This window comes from Ambystoma mexicanum, chromosome 9, assembly GCF_040938575.1.
Source record: "Ambystoma mexicanum isolate Mex_15411 chromosome 9, UKY_AmexF1_1, whole genome shotgun sequence".
NCBI classification, from domain to species: domain Eukaryota; kingdom Metazoa; phylum Chordata; class Amphibia; order Caudata; family Ambystomatidae; genus Ambystoma; species Ambystoma mexicanum.
The window spans coordinates 38523957-38548994 of record NC_090931.1 but is presented as its reverse complement, the minus strand read 5'-3'; the positions used below and the strand labels follow the sequence as shown (position 1 = coordinate 38548994).

The 25038-nt window shown below is 51.7% G+C and overlaps 1 protein-coding gene across 7 annotated transcripts in view; it reads right to left on the bottom strand.

Annotated features, from left to right (window-relative positions):
* IGSF9B (immunoglobulin superfamily member 9B) overlaps nt 1-25038 on the bottom strand; it is a 1213970-nt gene that overhangs the window by 774285 nt on the left and 414647 nt on the right. For all 7 annotated transcript variants that reach the window (XM_069614121.1, XM_069614116.1, XM_069614120.1 and 4 more), the window contains exons 4-5: nt 22750-22901; nt 16277-16394 (exon numbers count right to left, since the gene is read on the bottom strand). In XM_069614121.1, coding sequence (XP_069470222.1) covers nt 16277-16394; nt 22750-22901 — 270 coding nt within the window. The remainder of the gene's footprint in view (nt 1-16276; nt 16395-22749; nt 22902-25038) is intronic.

Below are 25038 nucleotides of genomic sequence, written 5' to 3'. Positions count from 1 at the left end.
CTGGTGCAGAGACTGCCCGTCAGGATTATGGGATGAAGCTGTCCGTATGGGGGAATACCTGGTGCAGAGTCTGCCCCGCTAGGGTTATGGGATGCCACTGTGTGTGGGGGGATACCTGGTGCAGAGACTGCCCCACTAGGTTTATGAGATGAAGCTGTCTGTATGGGGGAATACCTGGTGCAGAGACTGCCCCACTAGGGTTATGAGATGAAGCTGTCTGTATGGGGGAATACCTGGTGCAGAGTCTGCCCGTCAGGATTATGGGATGAAGCTGTCTGTATGGGGGAATACCTGGTGCAGAGTCTGCCCGTCAGGATTATGGGATGAAGCTGTCCCTATGGGGGAATACCTGGTGCAGAGACTGCCCGCCAGGATTATGGGATGAAGCTGTCCGTATGGGGGAATACCCGGTGCAGAGACTGCCCGTCAGGATTATGGGATGAAGCTGTCCGTATGGGGGAATACCTGGTGCAGAGTCTGCCCCGCTAGGGTTATGGGATGCCACTGTCTGTGTGGGGGGATACCTGGTGCAGAGACTGCCCCACTAGGGTTATGAGATGAAGCTGTCTGTATGGGGGAATACCTGGTGCAGAGACTGCCCCACTAGGGTTATGAGATGAAGCTGTCTGTATGGGGGAATACCTGGTGCAGAGACTGCCCCACTAGGGTTATGAGATGAAGCTGTCTGTATGGGGGAATACCTGGTGCAGAGTCTGCCCGTCAGGATTATGGGATGAAGCTGTCCGTATGGGGGAATACCTGGTGCAGAGACTGCCCGTCAGGATTATGCGATGAAGCTGTCCGTATGGGGGAATACCTGGTGCAGAGACTGCCCGTCAGGATTATGGGATGAAGCTGTCCGTATGGGAGAATACCTGGTGCAGAGTCTGCCCGTCAGGATTATGGGATGAAGCTGTCTGTATGGGGGAATACCTGGTGCAGAGACTGCCCGCCAGGATTATGGGATGAAGCTGTCCGTATGGGGGAATACCTGGTGCAGAGTCTGCCCGTCAGGATTATGGGATGAAGCTGTCCGTATGGGGGAATACCTGGTGCAGAGTCTGCCCGTCAGGATTATGGGATGAAGCTGTCCGTATGGGGGAATACCTGGTGCAGAGACTGCCCGTCAGGATTATGGGATGAAGCTGCCCATATGGGGGAATACCTGGTGCAGAGACTGCCCGTCAGGATTATGGGATGAAGCTGTCCGTATGGGGGAATACCTGGTGCAGAGTCTGCCCCGCTAGGGTTATGGGATGCCACTGTGTGTGGGGGGATACCTGGTGCAGAGACTGCCCCACTAGGGTTATGAGATGAAGCTGTCTGTATGGGGGAATACCTGGTGCAGAGACTGCCCCACTAGGGTTATGAGATGAAGCTGTCTGTATGGGGGAATACCTGGTGCAGAGTCTGCCCGTCAGGATTATGGGATGAAGCTGTCTGTATGGGGGAATACCTGGTGCAGAGTCTGCCCGTCAGGATTATGGGATGAAGCTGTCCCTATGGGGGAATACCTGGTGCAGAGACTGCCCGCCAGGATTATGGGATGAAGCTGTCCGTATGGGGGAATACCCGGTGCAGAGACTGCCCGTCAGGATTATGGGATGAAGCTGTCCGTATGCGGGAATACCTGGTGCAGAGTCTGCCCCGCTAGGGTTATGAGATGAAGCTGTCTGTATGGGGGAATACCTGGTGCAGAGATTGCCCCACTAGGGTTATGAGATAAAGCTGTCTCTATGGGGGAATACCTGGTGCAGAGACTGCCCCACTAGGGTTATGAGATGAAGCTGTCTGTATGGGGGAATACCTGGTGCAGAGTCTGCCCGTCAGGATTATGGAATGAAGCTGTCCGTATGGGGGAATACCTGGTGCAGAGACTGCCCGTCAGGATTATGCGATGAAGCTGTCCGTATAGGGGAATACCTGGTGCAGAGACTGCCCGTCAGGATTATGGGATGAAGCTGTCCGTATGGGAGAATACCTGGTGCAGAGTCTGCCCGTCAGGATTATGGGATGAAGCTGTCCGTATGGGGGAATACCTGGTGCAGTGACTGCCCGCCAGGATTATGGGATGAAGCTGTCCGTATGGGGGAATACCTGGTGCAGAGTCTGCCCGTCAGGATTATGGGATGAAGCTGTCCGTATGGGGGAATACCTGGTGCAGAGTCTGCCCGTCAGGATTATGGGATGAAGCTGTCCGTGTGGGGGAATACCTGGTGCAGAGACTGCCCGTCAGGATTATGGGATGAAGCTGTCCATGTAGGGGAATACCTGGTGCAGAGTCCGCCCGTCAGGATTATGGGATGAAGCTGTCCGTGTGGGGGAATACCTCGTACAGAGACTGCCCGTCAGGATTATGGGATGAAGCTGTCTGTATGGGGGAATACCTGGTGCTGCAGAGTCTGCCCCACTAGAGTTATGGGATGCTACTGTCTGTGTGGGGGAATACCTGGTGCAGAGACTGCCCTTCAGGATTATGGGATGAAGCTGTCCTTATGGGGGAATACCTGGTGCAGAGACTGCCCCACTAGGGTTATGAGATGAAGCTGTCTGTGTGGGGGGATACCTGGTGCAGAGACTGCCCCACTAGGGTTATGGGATGATTCTCTCTGTATGGGGGAATACCTGGTGCAGAGACTGCCCCACTAGGGTTATGGGATGATTCTCTCTGTATGGGGGAATACGTGGTGCAGAGACTGCCCCACTAGGGTTATGGGATGATTCTCTCTGTATGGGGGAATACCCGGTGCAGATACTGCCCCACTAGGGTTATGGGATGATTCTTTCTATATGGGGGAATACCTGGTGCAGAGACTGCCCCACTAGGGTTATGAGATGAAGCTGTCTGTATGGGGGAATACCTGGTGCAGAGTCTGCCCCGCTAGGGTTATGGGATGCCACTGTCTGTGTGGGGGGGATACCTGGTGCAGAGACTGCCCCACTAGGGTTATGAGATGAAGCTGTCTGTATGGGGGAATACCTGGTGCAGAGTCTGCCCCGCTAGGGTTATGGGATGCCACTGTCTGTGTGGGGGGATACCTGGTGCAGAGACTGCCCCACTAGGGTTATGAGATGAAGCTGTCTGTATGGGGGAATACCTGGTGCAGAGACTGCCCCACTAGGGTTATGGGACGATTCTCGCTGTATGGGGGAATACCTGGTGCAGAGACTGCCCCACTAGGGTTATGGGATGATTCTCTCTGTATGGGGGAATACGTGGTGCAGAGTCTGCCCCACTAGGGTTATGGGATGCCACTGTCTGTGTGGGGGGATACCTGGTGCAGAGACTACCCCACTAGGGTTATTTGTATTTGTATTTTATTTATAACGCGCAAACCAACAGGCCCGGAGGCATCAGGGCGCAATTTGTACAATGTTACAGATATGCAGGTATAACAGAGAATCATTAAACATTTACACATGGGATCAGATATGCAGGTATAACCAAGAAGAACAAGTTACTTTCTTACCTGGTAACGTTCTTTCGATGGGATGGTCCGACGACGTATTCCATATCTATGACAGTAATCACCACAGCTGTGCTGCTTCGGAAACTTTTTCGGCGTCTGCGTCCTGCGTCGATGACGTCGATGCGCCGCCGTCGAGGACCTCCTCCGACGTCCGACGTCATCCGATGTGATAAGTAGGACGCACGACGCCAGTAGCCTCAGTTGTAGTTTTTTCCCCCAGAACGTGTGACAATAGTCAACTGCCAGTCCGACACAAAGCCTTGCGGAACGTAAGCTGCAAACGCAACAGAAATTCTGCAGCGGGGAAGGCAGGGCGGGAGCGATATGGAATACGTCGTCGGACCATCCCATCGAAAGAACGTTACCAGGTAAGAAAGTAACTTGTTCTTCGAGGGGATTGGGTCCTCCGACGTATTCCATATCTATGACAGACTCCCAAAGCAGTACCAAATCAAGGAGGAGGGAAAGAATTTAGAAACAAAATTTAGAATAGCCAATCAAATAGCAGAGCAAAGGACCGCCTTGCCAAAGGCCAGATCCTGCCCTCTGATGGAATCGAGGGAATAATGCCGCACAAATGTATGCACTGAAGCCCAGGTGGCAGCATCACAGATGTTGCGAATAGGAACACCCCTCTGCAGGGCAGTAGATGCAGCCAAGCCCCTGGTAGAATGGGCCCGCAAGCCAGCCGGAGGGTCCTTGCCCGCCAAGCGGTAACACTCCGAGATGGCCAAAATAATCCAGCGGGACAAAGTCTGTTTCGTCACAGCTTGCCCCAAGCGCTTACCAGCGTAACCAATAAAGAGTTGATCGTCCACTCTGACCCGGGACATGCGAGAAACATAAAAGCTCAAAGCTCTCCTAGGATCAAGCCTATGGAGCCTCTCCTCTTCCTTACCAGGATGCGGAGGAGGATAGAATGCCGGAAGAACAATCTTCTGGGCCAAATGAAATTCCGTCACTACCTTCGGAAGAAAAGAAGGACGAACTCGAAGGACAACCCTGTCCTTGTGAAATACAGTGAAGGGTGGCTTAACAGAAAGTGCCTGTAACTCACTCACTCTGCGAGCGGAAGTAACCGCAACTAAAAACACAGTTTTCAAAGTCAACAGCCTCAAAGGGCAAGAATGTAACGGCTCAAACGGAGCACCCATAAGAAACCTAAGAACAAGGTTCAAATCCCAACCGGGCACCAGGAAAGGCGACGGAGGGAACACATTAGTGAGCCCTTTCAGAAACTGTGAAATTAAAGGGATTTTAAAGTAAGAACATTCTTCAGATGAGCGCTTAAAGATGGACAGCGCCGCCAGGTAACCCTTAACGGTACCCACTTGCAAGCCCCTGTGGGCCAAAGAAAGCAAAAAGGACAGAACCATGGGGATGTCACATGCAAAAGGATCCACATTCTGAACTCTGCACCAGTCGCAGAACTTACGCCAACGGCAACGGTACAGAGACTTAGTTGCGGGCCTTCGGGCCGAAAGCAACACCTCCATCACGTCTTCAGGGAGGTCCCAATCCTTATACCTCAACCTTTCAGAAGCCAAGCGTGAAGGTTGAGGGATCCGACCTCTGGATGGAGAACCTGACCCCCCTCTCGTGAGAGCAGATCGTCTCGGTAGGGAAGACGACGTGGAGGGCAGATGGACAAGTCGAGAAGGTCCGGGTACCACGTCCTCCGAGCCCACGCCGGAGCAATGAGGATCATCCGGGAACCGAACTTCCGTAACCTCCGCAGCACTTGCGGGATGACGGGGACTGGAGGAAACGCGTACAGCAGCGGGAACGACCACTCCACCACGAACGCGTCTCCTAAGGCTCCTTTTGGAGGAAATTCCCGCGAGCAAAACCTTTCGCACTTCCGGTTGACACTGGAGGCAAAGAGATCCACTTGAGGGGTCCCCCAAAGGGCGAAGATCTCCAGGAGAATCTCCTGAGCCAACTCCCACTCGTGAGAGATCGTGCTCTGCCTGCTCAGAGCGTCCGCCGTCACGTTCTCGACTCCGGCCAGATGAACTGCCGAGATCGAAACTTCCTGCTGGATGGCCCAGAACTCGAGCTGCATCGCCTCCCTGCACAGAGGAAGTGACCCTGCCCCCCCCTTTTTGTTGAGGTAGTGCATGGCCACTGTGTTGTCCGTCAGGATCAGGACATTCTTCCCTCGCACAGTCGGCAGAAAAGCCCTCAGGGCTAGCCTGACGGCCCTCAGCTCCAACAGAGTGATATGGAGTCTGGACTCCGACGGAGACCAACGACCGCTGACTGTCAGCCCGTTGGCATGAGCTCCCCATCCCGTGAGGGATGCATCCGACACGATCGTCACCTCCGGCCAGGGAAGCCAAAACGGAGCCCCCTTCATCAAGTTGCCTTCGACGGGCCACCACAGAAGGTCCCGGGCGACCGAGGGCGGCACCTGAATCGGGTCCGACATCCTGCCGGAGGACTGCGACCATTGCATCTTGAGTGCCCACTGCAAAGATCTCATTCGCAGGCGAGCCTCTGGCACCAGAAGAATGCAGGATGCCATGAGGCCGAGCAACCTCAAGAACTCGAACGCTGGGAGCGTCTGGGCATGCTGAAACTTGCGCACCATCTGCTGAATGTGAAGAGCCCTCACCTGGGGAGGAAAACACTGCCCCAGGGAAGTGTCGAGCACTGCTCCGATGTACTGGAGCCTCTGCGTTGGCGTCAAATGGGACTTCTTTAAATTGAGGGAGAAGCCCAGCCTGTGAAGGGAGTGGCAGGCGACGGACAGATGATCCAGGACCTGCTCGGGAGAGCTCCCCCTGATCAACCAATCGTCCAGGTAGGGGTAGACGTGAATCCCCCCTTGCCTGAGATGCGCTGCCACCACCACCATGAGCTTGGTGAAAACCCTCGGGGCGGAGGTCAAACCGAACGGCAGGACCCGAAACTGAAAGTGCGAGTCGCCAACCGCGAACCTCAGGTACTTCTTGTGCTTGGGATGGATCGGCACATGGAAGTAAGCATCCTTGAGGTCGAGTGACACCAACCAGTCCTGAAGCTGAAGGGCCTGGAGGACTTGAGAGAGAGTAACCATCTTGAACTTGTCCTTCCTGAGGAGTTTGTTCAAACCGCGCAAGTCCATGATGGGTCTCAATCCCCCGTCTTTCTTGGAAATCAAAAAATAAGGGGAATACCATCCCTTGTTCCTCTCCGCTACAGGCACCAGTTCTATGGCGCCTTTCTCCAGCAGGGCTTGAATTTCCTGCGCAAGGAGCGGATCCGGACACTTCAAAGAGAGGTTCCCCGGTGGATTGTCGCGAGGCCTGTGCCGAAAGGGAAGACAGTAGCCGTGGGTTATGATCTCCAGAACCCACACATCTGAAGTAATGGCACGCCACTCTACAAGATGCTGCGCCAGCCTTCCCCCAACCGGCGAACCATGGGACACGGCCTCATGACTGAGCAGGAGCGGCTGCGGCGTTACCTGAGGGCAAAGAGGCAACTGCCCGAGCGGCCTTGGCACCACGGGTACCTTGTCGTCCACCTCTGGTACCCCTGCGTTGGCCCCTTTGACTGCCAGCTCCTCTCGCTCTACCAAAGGACGAGTAATAGCGAAAGGAGCCACCCCTCCACTGCTGTCCCCTAGGACGAAAAGGCGGAGGTTGGCGAACTGCAGCGCCCAACGACTTCGCTGCCGCTTTTGAGGTCTGCAACCTCTCAAGGCTCTCGTCAGCCTTGCTGCCAAAAAGATGTTCACCATCAAAGGGCATGTTGAGGAGCCGGGACTGCACATCAGGAGCAAACCCCGACTTCCGCAACCACGCAAACCTGCGTATCACGGTGCTCGCCACCATGGACATACTGACGCATTCAGCTAAGTCCAAACCCGACTGAACGGACTCACACATGGCATCCTTACCATCCTGGACCAAAGCAAGGAAACCATCCCGTTCGTCCCCTTCGGGAATATGTTCAGCCGCTAACGCAACACAGTTCCACAGAGTGTGCGTGAAACGTGACAAGGCACAAATGGAGTTGGCCGCCTGAAGCGCCATACCACCAGAAGAAAACACCTTCTTCGCCCAGCCATCAAAACGTTTGTCGTCCCTATCAGGAGGGATGGTAGGGTACGACGCCTGCTTTGCCGGGGCCGTGGCCGCCTGCACCACCAAACTTTCCGGAGTGGGGTGCCTGGTCAAGTAGCAGGGGTCGCCACTGGCTGGACGGTATTTCCGCGACAAGGATCTGCCCACTGCCGGGAGACTCTCCGGAGCAGTCCAAGCCGCCGCCACCCTACGCTGTAAAGCCATATGGAATGGCAGTACCGGGTCAGATGGGGGACCAACATCAAGGATGTCCGTCAGATCATCCTGCACAAACTCCCCTGGGGGAGCAGACCATCCCAGATACTCAGACACCCTAGCCATAAGGCGCCGGTATGAGGAATCGGCATGGGAGCCAGGCTCAGGCCGACCAAATTCCACCTCCGGAGAGGTGTCCAGACCACTAGCATCATGCAGCGACTGCCTCAAATCGTCAAATTGACTATGGCCCGAGACAATGTCATCCGGCACCTGATCAGGAACCAGGCCAACCGAATCCTCATCCGCCTCCGAAATATAATCCAAGTGGTGGAAAGGCACCTGAGAGTGCCTGCTCTTAGCCAGAGCCTTCCTAGGGGGTACACCCGAGACACGGGGCACCTCCGACACGAAAGGCGTCGATGGCGTCGAGCGAATCGGCGCCGCCGTCGAGAAAACCGGCAACGGCGCCGAGAGGATCGGCGTCGACGTCGAGGAAATCGGCGTCGACGTCAGATGCAGCGCCTCCAATATCGGCGGCGTCGACACAGCCCTCGAAGCCGGAGCCCCGAGCGTGTCCCTCGACGACCTGAACGTCGACGGCTTCGACGACTTCCTCGGAGCCGGAGCTTCGAGAAAGCCTGTCGACGCCCTCGACGCCTCAGACGTCGATGTCTTCCTCGAAGACATCACAGGTGCACACGGTCTCGATCGCGTCGAGGACCGGGACCTGGAACGGGTACGGCGAGAACGAGCCTCCTTGTCCGAACGGGACCTCTCCCGTGACTCGTGCCGACCACTCTTGCGAGCGGCGTCTCTCGACCTCACACGGCCGACCCCACTCGGGGGCGCGGACGGTTGAGTACCCTGCGACTCAAGAATCGCCAACATTTTCTTCCCGAAGGAAGCCCATTCCTCCGGCGTCGCACGGCTGGTGGGATAACCGACGTGCCGGGCAGAGTCCTCGGAAGAGGACCTGGAAGGCGACCGGTGACGGCGCTTCCGAGAACGCCTCGAAGAGGCAGAGGAGTGGCGAGACCGACTCCGAGAAGAAGACCGACGAGACCTCCGACGATGACGCGGAGAGTCACCCCTCGAATCATCCGTCGAAAGCCCCGCCGACTTCGACTTCCGGGGCTTGGACACCCGACCTACCGACAATTTCTTCTTACGTTCGCGTAAGGCCTTGGAAGTGAGCGACAGGCAGTCGACACAGTCATCCGTGTCGTGGGCCTCCCCGAGGCACCAGAGGCAGGCGTCGTGCGAGTCAGTCACCGACATCTTGGACCCACACACCCCGCACTTCTTGAAGCCCGGACGCGGGGTTGAAGACGAAGTGGAAGACATCGCTGCGAAGGAATATTCACAAACGAACAGGCTCGAAGAACCAGAAAGAACAGAACTCCAAAGAGTCGAGGCTAGAACCGAGAAACACGAAGCAACACGTTCGCGGAAAAAACGGAACTGAGGCTACTGGCGTCGTGCGTCCTACTTATCACATCGGATGACGTCGGACGTCGGAGGAGGTCCTCGACGGCGGCGCATCGACGTCATCGACGCAGGACGCAGACGCCGAAAAAGTTTCCGAAGCAGCACAGCTGTGGTGATTACTGTCATAGATATGGAATACGTCGGAGGACCCAATCCCCTCGAAACCTTATATACATTTACAAGAGGATCTTATATACATATGTACAGTAGTGTCAATGCCGATAGGTGATAGTAGCGGTCGGCAAGTCAGGGTAGGTCAGGAAGAAGCGCGAAGCCGGCCTTAAAGCTGGTTGAAAAGCCAAGATCTAGTATTGGCTTTGAAGGTATTGAAAGAGTCTTCCGCTCTAATTGTAACAGGGAGGGAGTTCCATAACTTGGAAGCTAAGACGGGGAAACTTGAGCCCCCTGCTTTTTGCAATTTAAATCTGGGGATCGCTAGACAGTGGGATTGGGCTGTTCTTAGAGGTCGGGAGGTAGAATGGCGCGACAGTCGACTACCAAGGTAGATCTGGGCTTTGTTGGCTAGGCATTTGTGCGTGAGGGCGAGTGTTTTGAGTGAAATTCTCTGTTTGACAGGTAGCCAATTTAACTTACTTCTGGTTTCTGTGATGTGGTGGTGTCGGGGAATGTTTAAAGTGGCACGAATGGCGTTGTTTTGTGTCGTTTGAAGTCTGTTCAGGTTCTCTTGGCTGGTGCCAAGATAAAGAGCACTGCAGTAATCAATTTTAGCCATAATGAGGGTTCTCGCTAGCGTAACGCTGTTAGACGTAGTGAGGAATGGTCTGCAAGCTGCGATAAGTTTGCATGTGTATGCAGACGCAGATCTGACAGCATTAGTTTGTCGGGTTAATGAGAGTGTGGCATCAAGGTAGAAACCTAACGTTTTGGTGTCTTTTGAGACACGAATGATATTACCATCTATGTTGAATGACTGATAGGTTATGAGATGAAGCTGCCTGTATGGGGGAATACCTGGTGCAGAGACTGCCCCACTAGGGTTATGAGATGAAGCTGTCTGTATGGGGGAATACCTGGTGTAGAGTCTGCCCGTCAGGATTATGGGATGAAGCTGTCCGTATGGGGGAATACCTGGTGCAGAGTCTGCCCGTCAGGATTATGGGATGAAGCTGTTCGTATGGGGGAATACCTGGTGCAGAGACTGCCCGTCAGGATTATGGGATGAAGCTGCCCGTATGGGGGAATACCTGGTGCAGAGACTGCCCGTCAGGATTATGGGATGAAGCTGTCCGTATGGGGGAATACCTGGTGCAAAGTCTGCCCCGCTAGGGTTATGGGATGCCACTGTCTGTGTGGGGGGATACCTGGTGCAGAGACTGCCCCACTAGGGTTATGGGATGCCACTGTCTGTGTGGGGGGGATACCTGGTACAGAGACTGCCCCCCTAGGGTTATGAGATGAAGCTGTCTGTGTGGGGGGAATACCTGGTGCAGAGACTGCCCCACTAGGGTTATGAGATGAAGCTGTCTGTATGGGGGAATACCTGGTGTAGAGTCTGCCCGTCAGGATTATGGGATGAAGCTGTCCGTATGGGGGAATACCTGGTGCAGAGTCTGCCCGTCAGGATTATGGGATGAAGCTGTTCGTATGGGGGAATACCTGGTGCAGAGACTGCCCGTCAGGATTATGGGATGAAGCTGCCCGTATGGGGGAATACCTGGTGCAGAGACTGCCCGTCAGGATTATGGGATGAAGCTGTCCGTAGGGGGGAATACCTGGTGCAAAGTCTGCCCCGCTAGGGTTATGGGATGCCACTGTCTGTGTGGGGGGATACCTGGTGCAGAGACTGCCCCACTAGGGTTATGGGATGCCACTGTCTGTGTGGGGGGATACCTGGTGCAGAGACTGTCCCACTAGGGTTATGAGATGAAGCTGTCTGTATGGGGGAATACCTGGTGCAGAGACTGCCCCACTAGGGTTATGAGATGAAGCTGTCTGTATGGGTGAATACCTGGTGCAGAGTCTGCCCCGCTAGGGTTATGGGATGCCACTGTCTGTGTGGGGGGATACCTGGTGCAGAGACTGCCCGTCAGGATTATGGGATGAAGCTGTCCTTATGGGGGAATACCTGGTGCAGTCTGCCCCCCTAGGGTTATGGGGTGCCACTGTCTATGTGGGGGAATACCTGGTGCAGAGACTGCCCCCCTAGTGTTATGGGATGCCACTGTCTGTGTGGGGGAATACCTGGTGCAGAGACTGCCCCAATAGGGTTAAGGGATGATTCTCTCTGTATGGGGGAATACCTGGTGCAGAGACTGCCCCACTAGGGTTATGGGATGCCACTGTCTGTATGGGGGAATACCTGGTGCAGAGACTGCCCCACTAGGGTTATGGGATGATTCTTTCTGTATGGGGGAATACCTGGTGCAGAGACTGCCCCACTAGGGTTATGGGATGATTCTCTCTGTATGGGGGAATACCTGGTGCAGATACTGCCCCACTAGGGTTATGGGATGATTCTCTCTGTATGGGGGAATACCTGGTGCAGAGACTGCCCCACTAGGGTCATGGGATGCCACTGTCTGTATGGGGGAATACCTGGTGCAGAGACTGCCCCACTAGGGTTATGGGATGATTCTCTCTGTATGGGGGAATACCTGGTGCAGAGACTGCCCCACTAGGGTCATGGGATGCCACTGTCTGTATGGGGGAATACCTGGTGCAGAGACTGCCCCACTAGGGTTATGGGATGATTCTCTCTGTATGGGGGAATACCTGGTGCAGAGACAGCTCCACTAGGGTTATGGGATGCCACTGTCTGTATGGGGGAATACCTGGTGCAGAGTCTGCCCCGCTAGGGTTATGGGATGCCACTGTCTGTATGGGGGAATATCTGGTGCAGAGTCTGCCCCGCTAGGGTTATGGGATGCCACTGTCTGCATGGGGGAATACCTGGTGCAGAGACTGCCCCACTAGGGTTATGGGATGATTCTTTCTGTATGGGGGAATACCTGGTGCAGAGACTGCCCCACTAGGGTTATGGGATGATTCTCTCTGTATGGGGGAATACCTGGTGCAGAGACAGCTCCACTAGGGTTATGGGATGCCACTGTCTGTATGGGGGAATACCTGGTGCAGAGTCTGCCCCGCTAGGGTTATGGGATGCCACTGTCTGCATGGGGGAATACCTGGTGCAGACTGCCCCACTAGGGTTATGGGATGATTCTCTCTGTATGGGGGAATACCTGGTGCAGGGTATGCCCCGCTAGGGTTATGGGATGATTATCTCTGTATGGGGGAATACCTGGTGCAGAGTCTGCCCCGCTGGGGTTATGGGATGCCACTGTCTGTATGGGGGAATACCTGGTGCAGAGACTGCCCCACTAGGGTTATGGGATGCCACTGTCTGTATGGGGGAATACCTGGTGCAGAGTATGCCCCGCTAGGGTTATGGGATGATTCTCTGTATGGGGGAATACCTGGTGCAGAGACAGCTCCACTAGGGTTATGGGATGCCACTGTCTGTGTGGGGGAATACCTGGTGCAGAGACAGTGCCACTAGGGTTATGAGATGAAGCTGTCTGTATGGGGGAATACCTGGTGCAGAGACAGCTCCACTAGGGTTATGGGATGCCATGGTCTGTGTGGGGGAATACCTGGTGCAGAGACAGTGCCACTAGGGTTATGAGATGAAGCTGTCTGTATGGGGGAATACCTGGTGCAGAGACAGCTCCACTAGGGTTATGGGATGCCACTGTCTGTGTGGGGGAATACCTGGTGCAGAGTCTTCCCCACTAGGGTTATGAGATTCAGCTGTCTGAATGGGGGAATGCCTGGGTCAGTCTCCTGCTGGGATTATGGGCTGAAGCTCTCTGTGTGGGGGAATACCTGTGGCAGAGACTGCCCTGGTAGGGTTATGGGATGAAGATTTCTGTGAAGAAACGGTGGCTGCTTACAGAGCACGTCTGTATAGGAGTTATCCTCTGGCGTTCACGCAGTAGCAAGAGAGACACGTCTCTCGCTTCTCCTGACAGAGCGTTTCTGCGCAGCGACCTGAAGGGAGTGCATGTCAGGTTGCTGCCTACAGAGCGTGTCTGTAAAAGAATAATTGGACAGCGCTAAGGCAGAATTTCAACTTGAAAGACTCTCCTGGTATTTATGAGAGATTAATGCAACTAAAGGAAATTCAACGCGCATGCGCTGTGAGTCAGTGTTAAAAGGGATTCAAAAACCCAGTGATGAATGCTAGTAGTCATCTAACTGATTATGTTGTCAAGAAAAGTTGAATTGTTGTCACACACTTAGGGTTTCAGCGTTATTTGAACTAGGATTTAAGACACTGAGTAACGCTGCCCTACTCTGTTAAGAGACTTCAGGTGAAGGTTCTTCTAATAAACTGCATTGAGTACAATTGAACTATTTCAGCCAACTGGGAACTATTTATTCAGCAAAAGGATGTAAGTCTAGTTACTGAAACATTCTACTCATTATAGAAGAAAGGCTTCTGTTCGTTAAAGCATGAAAATGCATCCCCCCAGCTAATTGAGGAGGTTAACTGGTACATCTTTTAACCGTTTAATAAACTGGATTAGTTAAACGAAAATTGTTTTCTGATTGATTAACCCTTTTCTTCTCCTCTACAGATCCGCAGCAGTCTGGAAGCAGGAGTCTGTTTTTTATTTTATCCACTTCCTCTTTCCCCTGGGAGTGTTTGACAACTGTACTTAAACGAGCTGAAAAACAGACAGTCTAGATGGATCTGTGGGGTTCAACAGCTTCCGCAGACAAGGAAATAGCAGGACCGGACATGAACTTCTGGGGCGCCAGTGGTTCAGGGATGAATATCACTTTCTAAACCATCAATCTGCCCTACAGCTCTAGTACACCAGAAGAGATCCGAACAGCTTGGAAACACAAGCAAATTATAAACCTCCTTGTCCAATTTTGGTTATGTGGCCGGAACGGCAGGCTTATCTCAGAAAGGTCGTGGATCGTTCGTTAGTTGAAAGACAGCAAAAATAAAATTATTACCCGCAGCAAAAATTAAATTATTACCCAATGATAAAAGGAGTGTCCAGTCAAGGTTGTATACAAATATCTACTTAATTAGCATCACAAGACAGTTCTAGCACACTACAAAATACAACCCACTCTGTAAAGGAATGCAGAGGACAGACAGTTTCAAGAAGGAAAGGGGATGCACTCTGGATACTGACAGGAGGTTAGTTGGTAAAGTAATTAATCTTAATAGTTCAAGGATACTTGCTTTCAGCACAAAGGCAGCAATAGGTCGTAAAACGTCACTAGGGGCCTTGGGAGAAGGACAAGGGGGACAGAACCACAATGTATGTTGTGCTGTAGAAGTTCTTCGTGCTCAACAGGGTCGAGTCAATTTCAGAGTGCTTTTCAGCTTTTGCAACAGAGTTCAAGACAAGAGACAACTTCAGGTATTAGCCGGCAGGCAGTTCGGCAAGCGAGGCTGGACAGCCGGCTGCAGGCTGGCATACACGGCGGCTTGGGGTCAGGAATTGCTGTCTCTGTGCTGGTCGGCGGTTCTGAAGCACTGGTTGAGGGGTCTCGGACTGCTGTAGCGACTGCGGTGTGAACTCAATCAGCGGTGCCGTCAGTTGCAGCTCGAGGGGCTTGACTGTCCCGAAAATGTCCTTTAAGGTGGACGTCGGTAGATGTTTGTCGATGCATTCCTCCTAGCTTCTTCAGTGGGCTTGTGTCATCCTTTAAGGCGGACGGCCCAAAGCTGAGGAGAGAGTTGCAGGCAACGGCCTTGTCCTAGGTTTGGTTCAGCGACTCTGGCACATCCCACCTAGGAAGCTTGCTTGCAGAGCCTAGCAGGGCATGTGGTGTGCTTTCTGGGTACGGGTTGGGGAGCTGTTGGAGAGTGCTCTGGATTCATTATCTCCCTTGTTCCCTGGGAGATGTTTAGGGGCGGGATCTTGCTTCCCTCTTGGAAATCCTGGCCTTCCTTCACTGGGGAAGCTGCAAGACACACTGTACCTTCAGCCAGGGTCCCAATTAGTTCTTCTTGTTATTCCTTGCAAAGTCTTTCGATGATCTGCCCAAAAGAGGGGCTGAACCCTCTTTTAAAGCCAAATGGGCCCCAGTGATTGGTGTAGGCTAAGCCTCCCTTAATGAACCAACCCTGGGTCCCCACCAACAATCTTCTGTTATCCGTGAGGTCACAACCAGAGTGCTTTGCAACAGGAAAGGTAAAGGAGTGAAAACATGTGCTACTAGGTCCCACCCATCTTCATGTCTGTTGTGGATCAAAGGATCTCTCTCTGTGGTTCCTGATTAAAGGCACGTCTCCCTTGAAGTTGTGGCAAGAACAGACTTTCAGTCTCCATCAAATCACATACTCCTATCCTCTGAATGGGGGTGCCCGTGCAGGATTTTCCTACTGTAAAAACATGTACGAGACATGACACTCACTACCCTTGATACTGTGGGGTGGGAGTGGACTTCAGGTTTACACAGATGCATATAAAAAAGGTGTTGGGGTTTCCTGCCCTTTGTTAGCCCTGCGGCCAGGCCTCTCGCAGGCCTGCTTCGATTAACTCTCATCAGTATATACTGCCACCAGCAGGACTGACACTGGGCAGGGCAGATACATGGAGTCTTTTGTAGTTAATTAGGCTGGACATGGGCGTACGAAGGTTTTGCCCTCCTCCTCTTGAGATGCCTTCCTGTACTCCTGGCTGTCACATTCCGACTAAATGGAACAGGGGGGGGGGGGGGGCGCCTTAAGGCTGTTTCTGCACCAGTATACACAGATGTGTTTGTTGTGCGGTGAGCATAGGAAAATGTGTGCAGATTAGCCCCACACATTTCCTGAAGTTGATCTCCCGTCATTCAATTTCTCTAAAAAATATCAAAAAAGCCCACGCAAGTGCAAACCCCCCGTGCGGATGATCGAATTCCCCACAGGGCCATTTAGTTGGATGTAGCACAATCACAAAACAGCAAAGCACGGTAGATGTGTAACCTTGCCTACTGGTCATGGCGGCTAGACAAGACGCATGGGACATCGTTCAAGCTGGGTTGAACTAAGTAGTGTCTGACCGCTATGCTTACCTTGCACAAGCAAGCGAGTGGTGTGCACAGCTTCACCCTGAATACTGTAGGCGCGGCAGGTGTAGGCTCCTCTATCGTCCCGGCCAATGGAGGCCACAGTCAAGCTCCCGTCACTCACCTGCAGAGGGAACAGAAGCAATACAATTGAGCATATCCACTTGGGAGCTCTGACTCCAGAAGCAGCTATTTTTTAAATTGTTTTATTGTACTGGTTTATTTCAAACCTTATACAAAATATATTGAAAAGAGATTTTTCTTCACACACATTTATATATAAAATGAATACCTTCAAAACTTAAGATTCAGATCTTGTCATGAAACTTAAGTTCATACAGAACTCAGTAATTATAAAGCAGGATTAAAACAAATCCTTCCATTAAAATGCCATTTCATTACAGTTTTTCGATCAGTTTCAGCTTAATGAAGAAGGAAAGCACTTTAATTAATAGCGCAACAGGATGAACAGAAAGAATGCACCCCCAAAACATTGTTGCGTTTAGGAATCTCTCCTTATAGACATACTCAATAAAAAATGGTGTTCTCAAATCCTGAAGATTACAACAGTCTATGAAGATGTGTTTTAAGGACTTGTTTGCCATTTCACAATATCTACATATCGGATTAGCAAGTTGTACTCCAATGTGCAGGATCTCACGCGTGTGCATTACATTTAATCTTATCTTCATGAAAGATTTCATAAATCTTTTGTCAGGAGATAATGTGAAGTATTTCGGAAGTGCATTTCTCTTCTTCTGATCTAGACTGAAGTCAATCAGTAGTCTATATGAGGTTCTCGCTTCGCATGATAGTATCCAGCCAGCTTTAAAACGTTTTTTCTTCATTAAACCCCATTAAACCCCATTAAAACCAGTGCATCCTCTTGCAGATATATTTCTTCGAGGATTAGTTTGCAGTTATCCAGAAGCGATCTGCCAAATTCATTTTCACCCAATCCCCTTCGCATAACTCACTGATCTGGGACACCCTCCTTTTGTCATTTCATGAGCTCCTTGCTCTTCTTCATTCTCCATGCCAATTCCTTCATGTCAACATCATAGTCCTCCCTTACTCGCGCCAACCATGGAGGAACCAAGGTGGATGCCGCTCTGCATCCTCTTAGCAGCCGAAACAGGGACACATTGGTAGTCCCTTTGGGAGTCAAAAGGTGGGCTGCTACTGTCTCCTTGACTGTGCAATAGGGGTCCATTCATCCCTGACGCTGTGGCTAGTTGCATTGCCACCTTGATAAATCTGTTTGCCCGTTCCATCAAGCCATTGGCCTCGGGATGGTACAGCGCCACTTTCACCTGATGGATGTTGTTGTCCTTTAGGAATGTGTCCATCTTGCGGGAAACCAATTGGACTCCATTGTCGGTGACAAATTCCTTTGCCAGTTCTTCGATATGGAAGATATTTTTCAAAACCCCAATTACTGTGGCAGACGTGATGTCTGGGACAAACTCAGCTTCCACCCACTTCGATAGGCAGTCGACCAACACAATCCTGTGCTTATGCTCTAGTTTCATCTGCTGCAGTGGAACTATGAAGTTTAGTCCTAAGTTCTGCCACACTGTGTGGAATTTCTGTGGGGTGTGGTGGTGCTGGTCTCACTTTCAACCTCTTACAACTATTGAGGCACTCATGGCACCTTTCAGTCATGACTCTTATGGCTTGGTACATGCCCGGCCACCAGTACGACTCTCTCTCTCGTCCTTGTCTTATTGCTCGCCAAGTGCCCTTCATGGGCTCTGCACATGATGGTTCTCCTCAATACCACAGGCGGGATAACCTGGTCACCTCTCATCAGAACAACTTGGTCTGCAAACATTTCATCTGACACTTTCCAGTACGGCCTCAGGCCCTCAGAGACAGTTCTTTCTCCAGGCCAGCCGTTTCGAACCCATTGGGTGATCTTTGTCGTGGTTGTGTCATTGGCGGCTTCTTCTCTCCAGTGTTTCTCACTCATCTCTAAGTATTGTTTGCTTCAGAGATCTCCCAGTGAAGCCATGACACACATGCCCTTCAGGAAGTTGTCTTCTGTGTTACTGCACTCTGACAACCTGGACTTCGGCCTGTGCGTCCCTCCAGGAATAAGTATGTGCACCAATGGCTTGTGGTCCATCACCAATTGGAATTTGGTACCCCACAGGTACGTTCAGCTGCCCATGCGCATGCTATCTCCTTTACAACTGTAGAGTAGTTCATCTCGGCTCGCGACAATGCTTTACAGGCGAACGCTACTACTTGCTCCATGTCACCCTTCCTCTGAGTCAATGTTGCCCTCCGGCCATATGAGCTGGCATCTGTATTTATCATCTTCAATTGAGGGTTGAACGGCTGCAGACGGGGGCATGGTTGATGCACTCCTTTACCTTTTTGAACGCTTCCTGCTGCTCTGCTCTCCACTGGTACTCAGACCGCTTTTTTATTAGTTCACACATGGGGGCCGTGGTCTCTGAAAAGTTCTGCACAAAATGTGCATAGTCTTCAGCCATTCCTAGAAACTAGCTCATTTCTTCTCTGTTGGATGGAGCAGGTGCTTTCACGATGGCCTGCAGCAGGTCTTTCTTCAGGCTGATTCCCGCCTTTGAGATTTTGTACCCCAAGTACTCCACTTCTTCTTCACTTAGGATGCACTTGTCGATTCGTAGTCGGACTCTGGGTTCCTGTAGTCACGTCAGCACCTCTTGGAGCACTCCATCATGCATTTTGACATCAGCTGCTTATACGAGGATATCATCCTGAAAATACACTATGTTATCAATTGTCCCAAGAAGCGAATGCATCATGCGCTGAAAAGCTGAGGTGGCTGACGACAGACCGAATGGCATGCGGGTGAATTGATATGTCCGAAATGGAGTTATAAATGCCGTCAGGGGCCTCGACTCTTTATGAAGACCAATTTGATGATATGCATCCCTCATATCGAGAAAACATTGGCCCCTTTCATTAGGAGAATTTACTCATTTATGCTGGGAAGTGGTTAGCTTTCAATCACCACTTCGAGGTTCAGATTGCGGAAGTCTATGCATGTGCGTAGGTCGATGGAGTGCTGTTTCTTGGTCAGGACCACCAGGCTAAGCCACTCGGATGACTCCACTATTTCAATTGTTTCCGTCTTTGAGCATTTTGTTCAGCTGCTCCTGTCATGCCCCTGTTGCTGTTGCAGGAACCAGCCTCACTTTATATTTGACTGTGACCACCCCTTGTTTCAACTTTATTCTATGCACATAATTTGTTATCCTTCCTGGTTCATCGTAGAATAAGAATCAAACATCTTCTCTGAATACTGGCAAAATGTCCGAGGTGATCGATAGCACTTGACCTTCCACGCTGGCATCTAGCCTTATCTGTAGTTCGGCTTGGTTGTCCCAAACCAGCACTGCTGGTCCTCTTTCAGAAAAAGAAACTTTGGTATTGGTCATCCTGCCTTTGAATTCGATTGTGTTTAGTATGTATCCTAACATGTTCACTGTGGCCCAGTCGAAGTTTATTGGCCTGTGTTTGGTTGTGCGTACTTCCACGTGGTCCATCTCCACCTTTGCTTTGTACGTGGCGAGGGGAAGGATGGTCGGATCGGACCCAGAGTCTGCCATAACTCTTGTCTCGTTGCCGTGGACGTTGATGATGCAGTGTGGCTTTTTTCTGCGGGCTGTGACGCTGTTGACCACGATGGCGGTGGGACAAAGCTGTTCCTCTGATGACTCCTCAGTCCTGGCCACATTGCTGTGTATTGATGTCATCATCCTTCTGTCTCTCCACATGCAGGCGGTGGCCACGTGTCCAAATCTTCGGCACATAGAACACTCTTTGTTCCTAGCCGGACACTCCTTGTCGTTGGTGAGGTAGCTGGGGCTGGCACGCCTAACATTTGGCTAGTTCTCTTCTCCCTGCTTTACCTTCCCTGGGGTCGAGCTGCCATTTCTTGTGCCTCCCTTTGAATTGTAGTGCTTGTATTTCCAGTTCCAGGCAGCTTCCCACAAATTCTTTACTTCTCCCGGAAGTTTCTTCTACGGGCCTGGCTATTTGAATCGTAGTGTCTAGCTGCAGGTTTTCTCCAAAATGTATTTGTCTTGTATCTTGCAACTGTTGGTGTGGAGGCTCAACATGTCACAAATTCATACTTCTGCTCCCTCTCCAAAGGCGCATAGTGCGGCTAGCTCACTCAGCTTTGTAACGTAATCGTCTACTGGCTCAGAAGGTTTTTGCTCCTTACTGTAGAATCTTATTCTGTGACGAACCACGTTCTCGCTGGACGAAAACCGTTTTACAATCATCCTCACTGCCTCTTTGTAGACGTTGTCACCTTCTCCTTCCACTGCTTCAGGCTTCAGTCCCGCAAAGATTCTGACCTTCCAACCCTAGTGCATTTAGCAGCATTACCCTCTTCCTCACTGCTGTGTAATCAGCGCCACCAACGACCTCCAAGTACGTTTCACACATGGGTTTCCACTGCGGCCACGGTATGGTTGGCGTACTTGGGGACTGGAGGAATGCTGGAGGTGGTGTGGCGCCTTGCATGCTTTCTTCCATGGGTCGTCTCGAGTCTGCGTCGCCAATTATGCTGTGGACCAACAAAGATTACTCGGACACCAGCTGAAGTGAATATGGCCTTTATTATCATCTTGCAGTCAGGACAGTCACTTCCCTGTGGGTCATAGCATGAGGCAGCACAACACGTGTTCATGAGGGTCTGTAATAGGGGTGGATAGCAAGTGGGGATTGGGGGCTTGCCTCCTTTGCAGGGGCGCTAGGGCTGCGGTCTTATCCGCTTCCAGCCTACGTTGTGAATTAAATCTGGAACACGCCACGCTCTGCTTCCAGTCGCATGCTCTTGCGAGAGTTCACCCGCTTTCTACACTGCCTCCGAGCTTGCACAAGACTACTTGCGAAAGGGTGGGCGAAAGCTGACCCCCCCCCCCCCACCAACTTTTCCCACACACAGCAGGAAAGCTGCCTGCCATAATGTGGCATCCCAGAGCTCCAGCTAAAGGGAGATCCAGGACAAGTCCACAACACCTGGACGACTTGGACTAGTGGGCCTAGCTCCTAGAAGTCACACTCAAGGTGTGGAGAACACTTACAAAGCACTTGGCATACTTATGAGTGCTAAGAGTTGACCAAGACAGTAGTAAACAAGCAGTGGTGCGCAGCCACTGCCCTGTGCCTGCCCAGTGGAGAGCATTGACTGAGACAGCAGCCCTTCTGGGGAGCTTTCTGCTCCTTTATTCATGTGATGACCTTTCTTTTTGAGACTGTGTCCCTACCCCACCCCCATGGAACTCATGGTAACTGTAACCTCATTTACTTCACTAGAATAGTGGAGGCAATTCTCCCCGGGCCCCCTTTCTTGTGTTTACCCTCCGATCCCGTGAAAGTTAATTATATAATCACATTTCTTTTTCATGTGTCTCTTATATAGCGCTTCAGTCTTTAAGCGAGTGACCTAGTATCGAAACAAAGACTAGCAGGTTTTCCCTCCGCTATCCCCCAAGCCCACAATACCAATATAATGAAATGGTGTATTTGTATAACTTGGTTCTGGGACGGCTTTGTTTCCTCATTGGGCTTGTGAACTTCTTGCATCTCATGCCTTTCAGGAGTAAGCCTTCCTCTTCTGCCACGTTACCAAAGGGAAGTCACAAGATACCATTTAGGCCTTCTGATTTGCTTCATTCAAGAGCCCTCCCCTGGAATGGTCACACTCTTCTAGAAGGCCTTGCGGTCCTGTCACAACATTACCAGGGAATGTTCACCACACACGGGCATCAATACCATGTTCCATGGTAAAAGGAAAGACAGAAACCAAAGCATCTCCCTCCAGAGTGGATGGGAAGGAGCCAACGAAAGGACCATTAAACAACTCCAACCACCTCTACTTCTCTCCTTGCCCATCCTGATCATCAACATGGTTCCCAGCACCCACCCTACCAACCAACATCCTTTCTTGCCTGCCTTCCCCTCAAGTCACCTACTAGCTCAATTCCAATGTTGACCATCCTGCCAGCCTGCCCACCAAATTTGGTTCTTGCCTTCCTTAATTGCCAATACTCACACTACTCTTCTATTCGTGCCCTGCCTGCTCATTCCATCTCCCAGCTCCCAAACCGCCATCGATCTCACTTATGTTTGCTGTGTGCCCACATTCCAACCGCCAGCCCTCCTACCTGCTCCCAACCACTCCGACCACACCAACCCCACACATTGCCTCACTGTTTTCGGTCAAACCATACTCATCTCCTCTCCTTCCCCTGATGCTTTCCTGGCCATCCCATGATCTGCCAATGAGGCCAATGCTTTCACGACAGGCCCCTAAGCCCCCCTGCTCTATCACGCCGTCCTCTGTGTTCCCACCCCTCCCAGTACCCTGCGCATCACCCTTTGAGTGCTACCCCTCAGACTCTCTGGCCTTTGCACACACGTTGGTCTTCAACGCCCGCATCATCTCCTATGCACAGGATAGCAAAGGTCACCTGGAACTTCCGGTTTTCTTTAAGGAGCTCCCCGTCCTTCAGCCAAGTGACCACAGGCTTGGGGTTCCCAAAGGCGGTGCACGTTAGCGTGACGCTGCTGCCCTCCTTCGCTTCGACGTATTGAGCAGGTGTCTCGGTGAAGGTGGGGGGTGCTGCAGAAAGAGAACATTCATTCAAACTCAGTACAAAATCAACAATTAAAAATATACATTATATCTGGTAATTTCGGTCTAGAATCCCCTTCCCACACACCAAAAACCCACCATATGGACAGCTTGTAATATGTCACTGTGTTTCCAGTTCTCACCGCAGACCACATTCTGAGGCACTGAGGGTCAGCGCTCAGAAAGGCCTTCATGGAAAGGCCGGCAAAGTTTCTAAAATGAATATGTTTTGTATTCATTTGCCCCACATGAAGAACCCAAGACCCTGGAGCAGCAGAACACAAACAATAGAGAGGTAGAGAGTGGAGGCTGCACGCGTAACTGGTTGTGTAAAGACACCAGGCTAGAGGGGAAAAACATTTTGTTAACCCACTCAAATCAATACATGGCTATTGTGCACAGTAGGGCGTGTGTTTGGTAAACTTTCAGAGAAGAGCTGGCCAGGCATACAGGGCCAGTCATGGCTCCTGCCAGGACTGCAAACCAAGCCATGCAGTGAGACAGGACAGCAAACCAATCCATGCAGTGAACAGGACAGCAAACCAATCCATGCAGTGAGACAGGACTGCAAACCAATCCATGCACCGGGTGACTACTGCAACCTAATCCATGCAGTGGGCCAGGACAGCAAATCAATCCATGCAGCGGGTGACTACTGCAAACCAATCCATGCAGTGGGCCAGGACAGAAAACAAATCCATGCAGCAGGTGACCACTGCAAACCAATCCGTGCAATGGGACAGGACTGCAAAGCAATCCATGCAGTGGGCCAGGACAGCAAACCAATTGAAGCAGCAGGCGACGACTACAAACCAATCCATTCAGTGAGAAAGGACTGCAAACCAATCCATGAAGTGAGTCAGGACTGCAAACCAATCCATGCAGTGAGAAAGGACAGCAAACGAATCCATGCAGTGAGACAGGACAGCAAACCAATCCATGCAGTGAGAAAGGACTGCAAACCAATCCATGCAGTGAGAAAGGACTGCAAACCAATCCATGCAGTGAGACAGGACTGCAAACCAATCCATGCAGTGAGAAAGGACTGCAAACCAATCCATGCAGTGAGACAGGACAGCAAACCAATCCATGCAGTGGGCCAGGACAGCAAACCAATCCATGCAGTGGGCCAGGACAGCAAACCAATCCATGCAGCGGGCGACGACTGCAAACCAATCCAAGCAGCAGGCGACGACTACAATCCAAGCAGCAGGCGACGACTACAAACCAATCCAAGCAGCAGGCGACGACTACAAACCAATCCAAGCAGCAGGCGACGACTACAAACCAATCCATGCAGTGGGCCATTACTGCAAACCAATCCATGCAGTGGGCCACAGCAAACCAATCCATGCAGTGGGCCACAGCAAACCAATCCATGCAGTGGGCCACAGCAAACCAATCCATGCAGTGAGAAAGGACTGCAAACCAATCCATGCAGTGAGACAGGACTGCAAACCAATCCATGCAGTGAGAAAGGACTGCAAACCAATCCATGCAGTGGGCCGTGACTGCAAACCAATCCATGCAGTGGGCCACAGCAAACCAATCCATGCAGTGGGCCACAGCAAACCAATCCATGCAGTGAGACAGGACTGCAAACCAATCCATGCAGTGAGACAGGACTGCAAACCAATCCATGCAGTGAGACAGGACTGCAAACCAATCAATGCAGTGAGACAGGACTGCAAACCAATCCATGCAGTGAGACAGGACAGCAAACCAATCCATGCAGCGGGCGACGACTGCAAACCAATCCAAGCAGCAGGCGACGACTACAATCCAATCCATGCAGCGGGCCATGACTGCAAACCAATCCCCGCAGTGGGCCACAGCAAACCAATCCATGCAGTGGGCCACAGCAAACCAATCCATGCAGTGGGCCACAACAAACCAATCCATGCAGTGGGCCACAACAAACCAATCCATGCAGTGAGAAAGGACTGCAAACCAATCCATGCAGTGAGACAGGACTGCAAACCAATCCATGCAGTGGGCCACAGCAAACCAATCCATGCAGTGGGCCACAGCAAACCAATCCATGCAGTGAGAAAGGACTGCAAACCAATCCATGCAGTGAGACAGGACAGCAAACCAATCCATGCAGCGGGCGACGACTACAAAC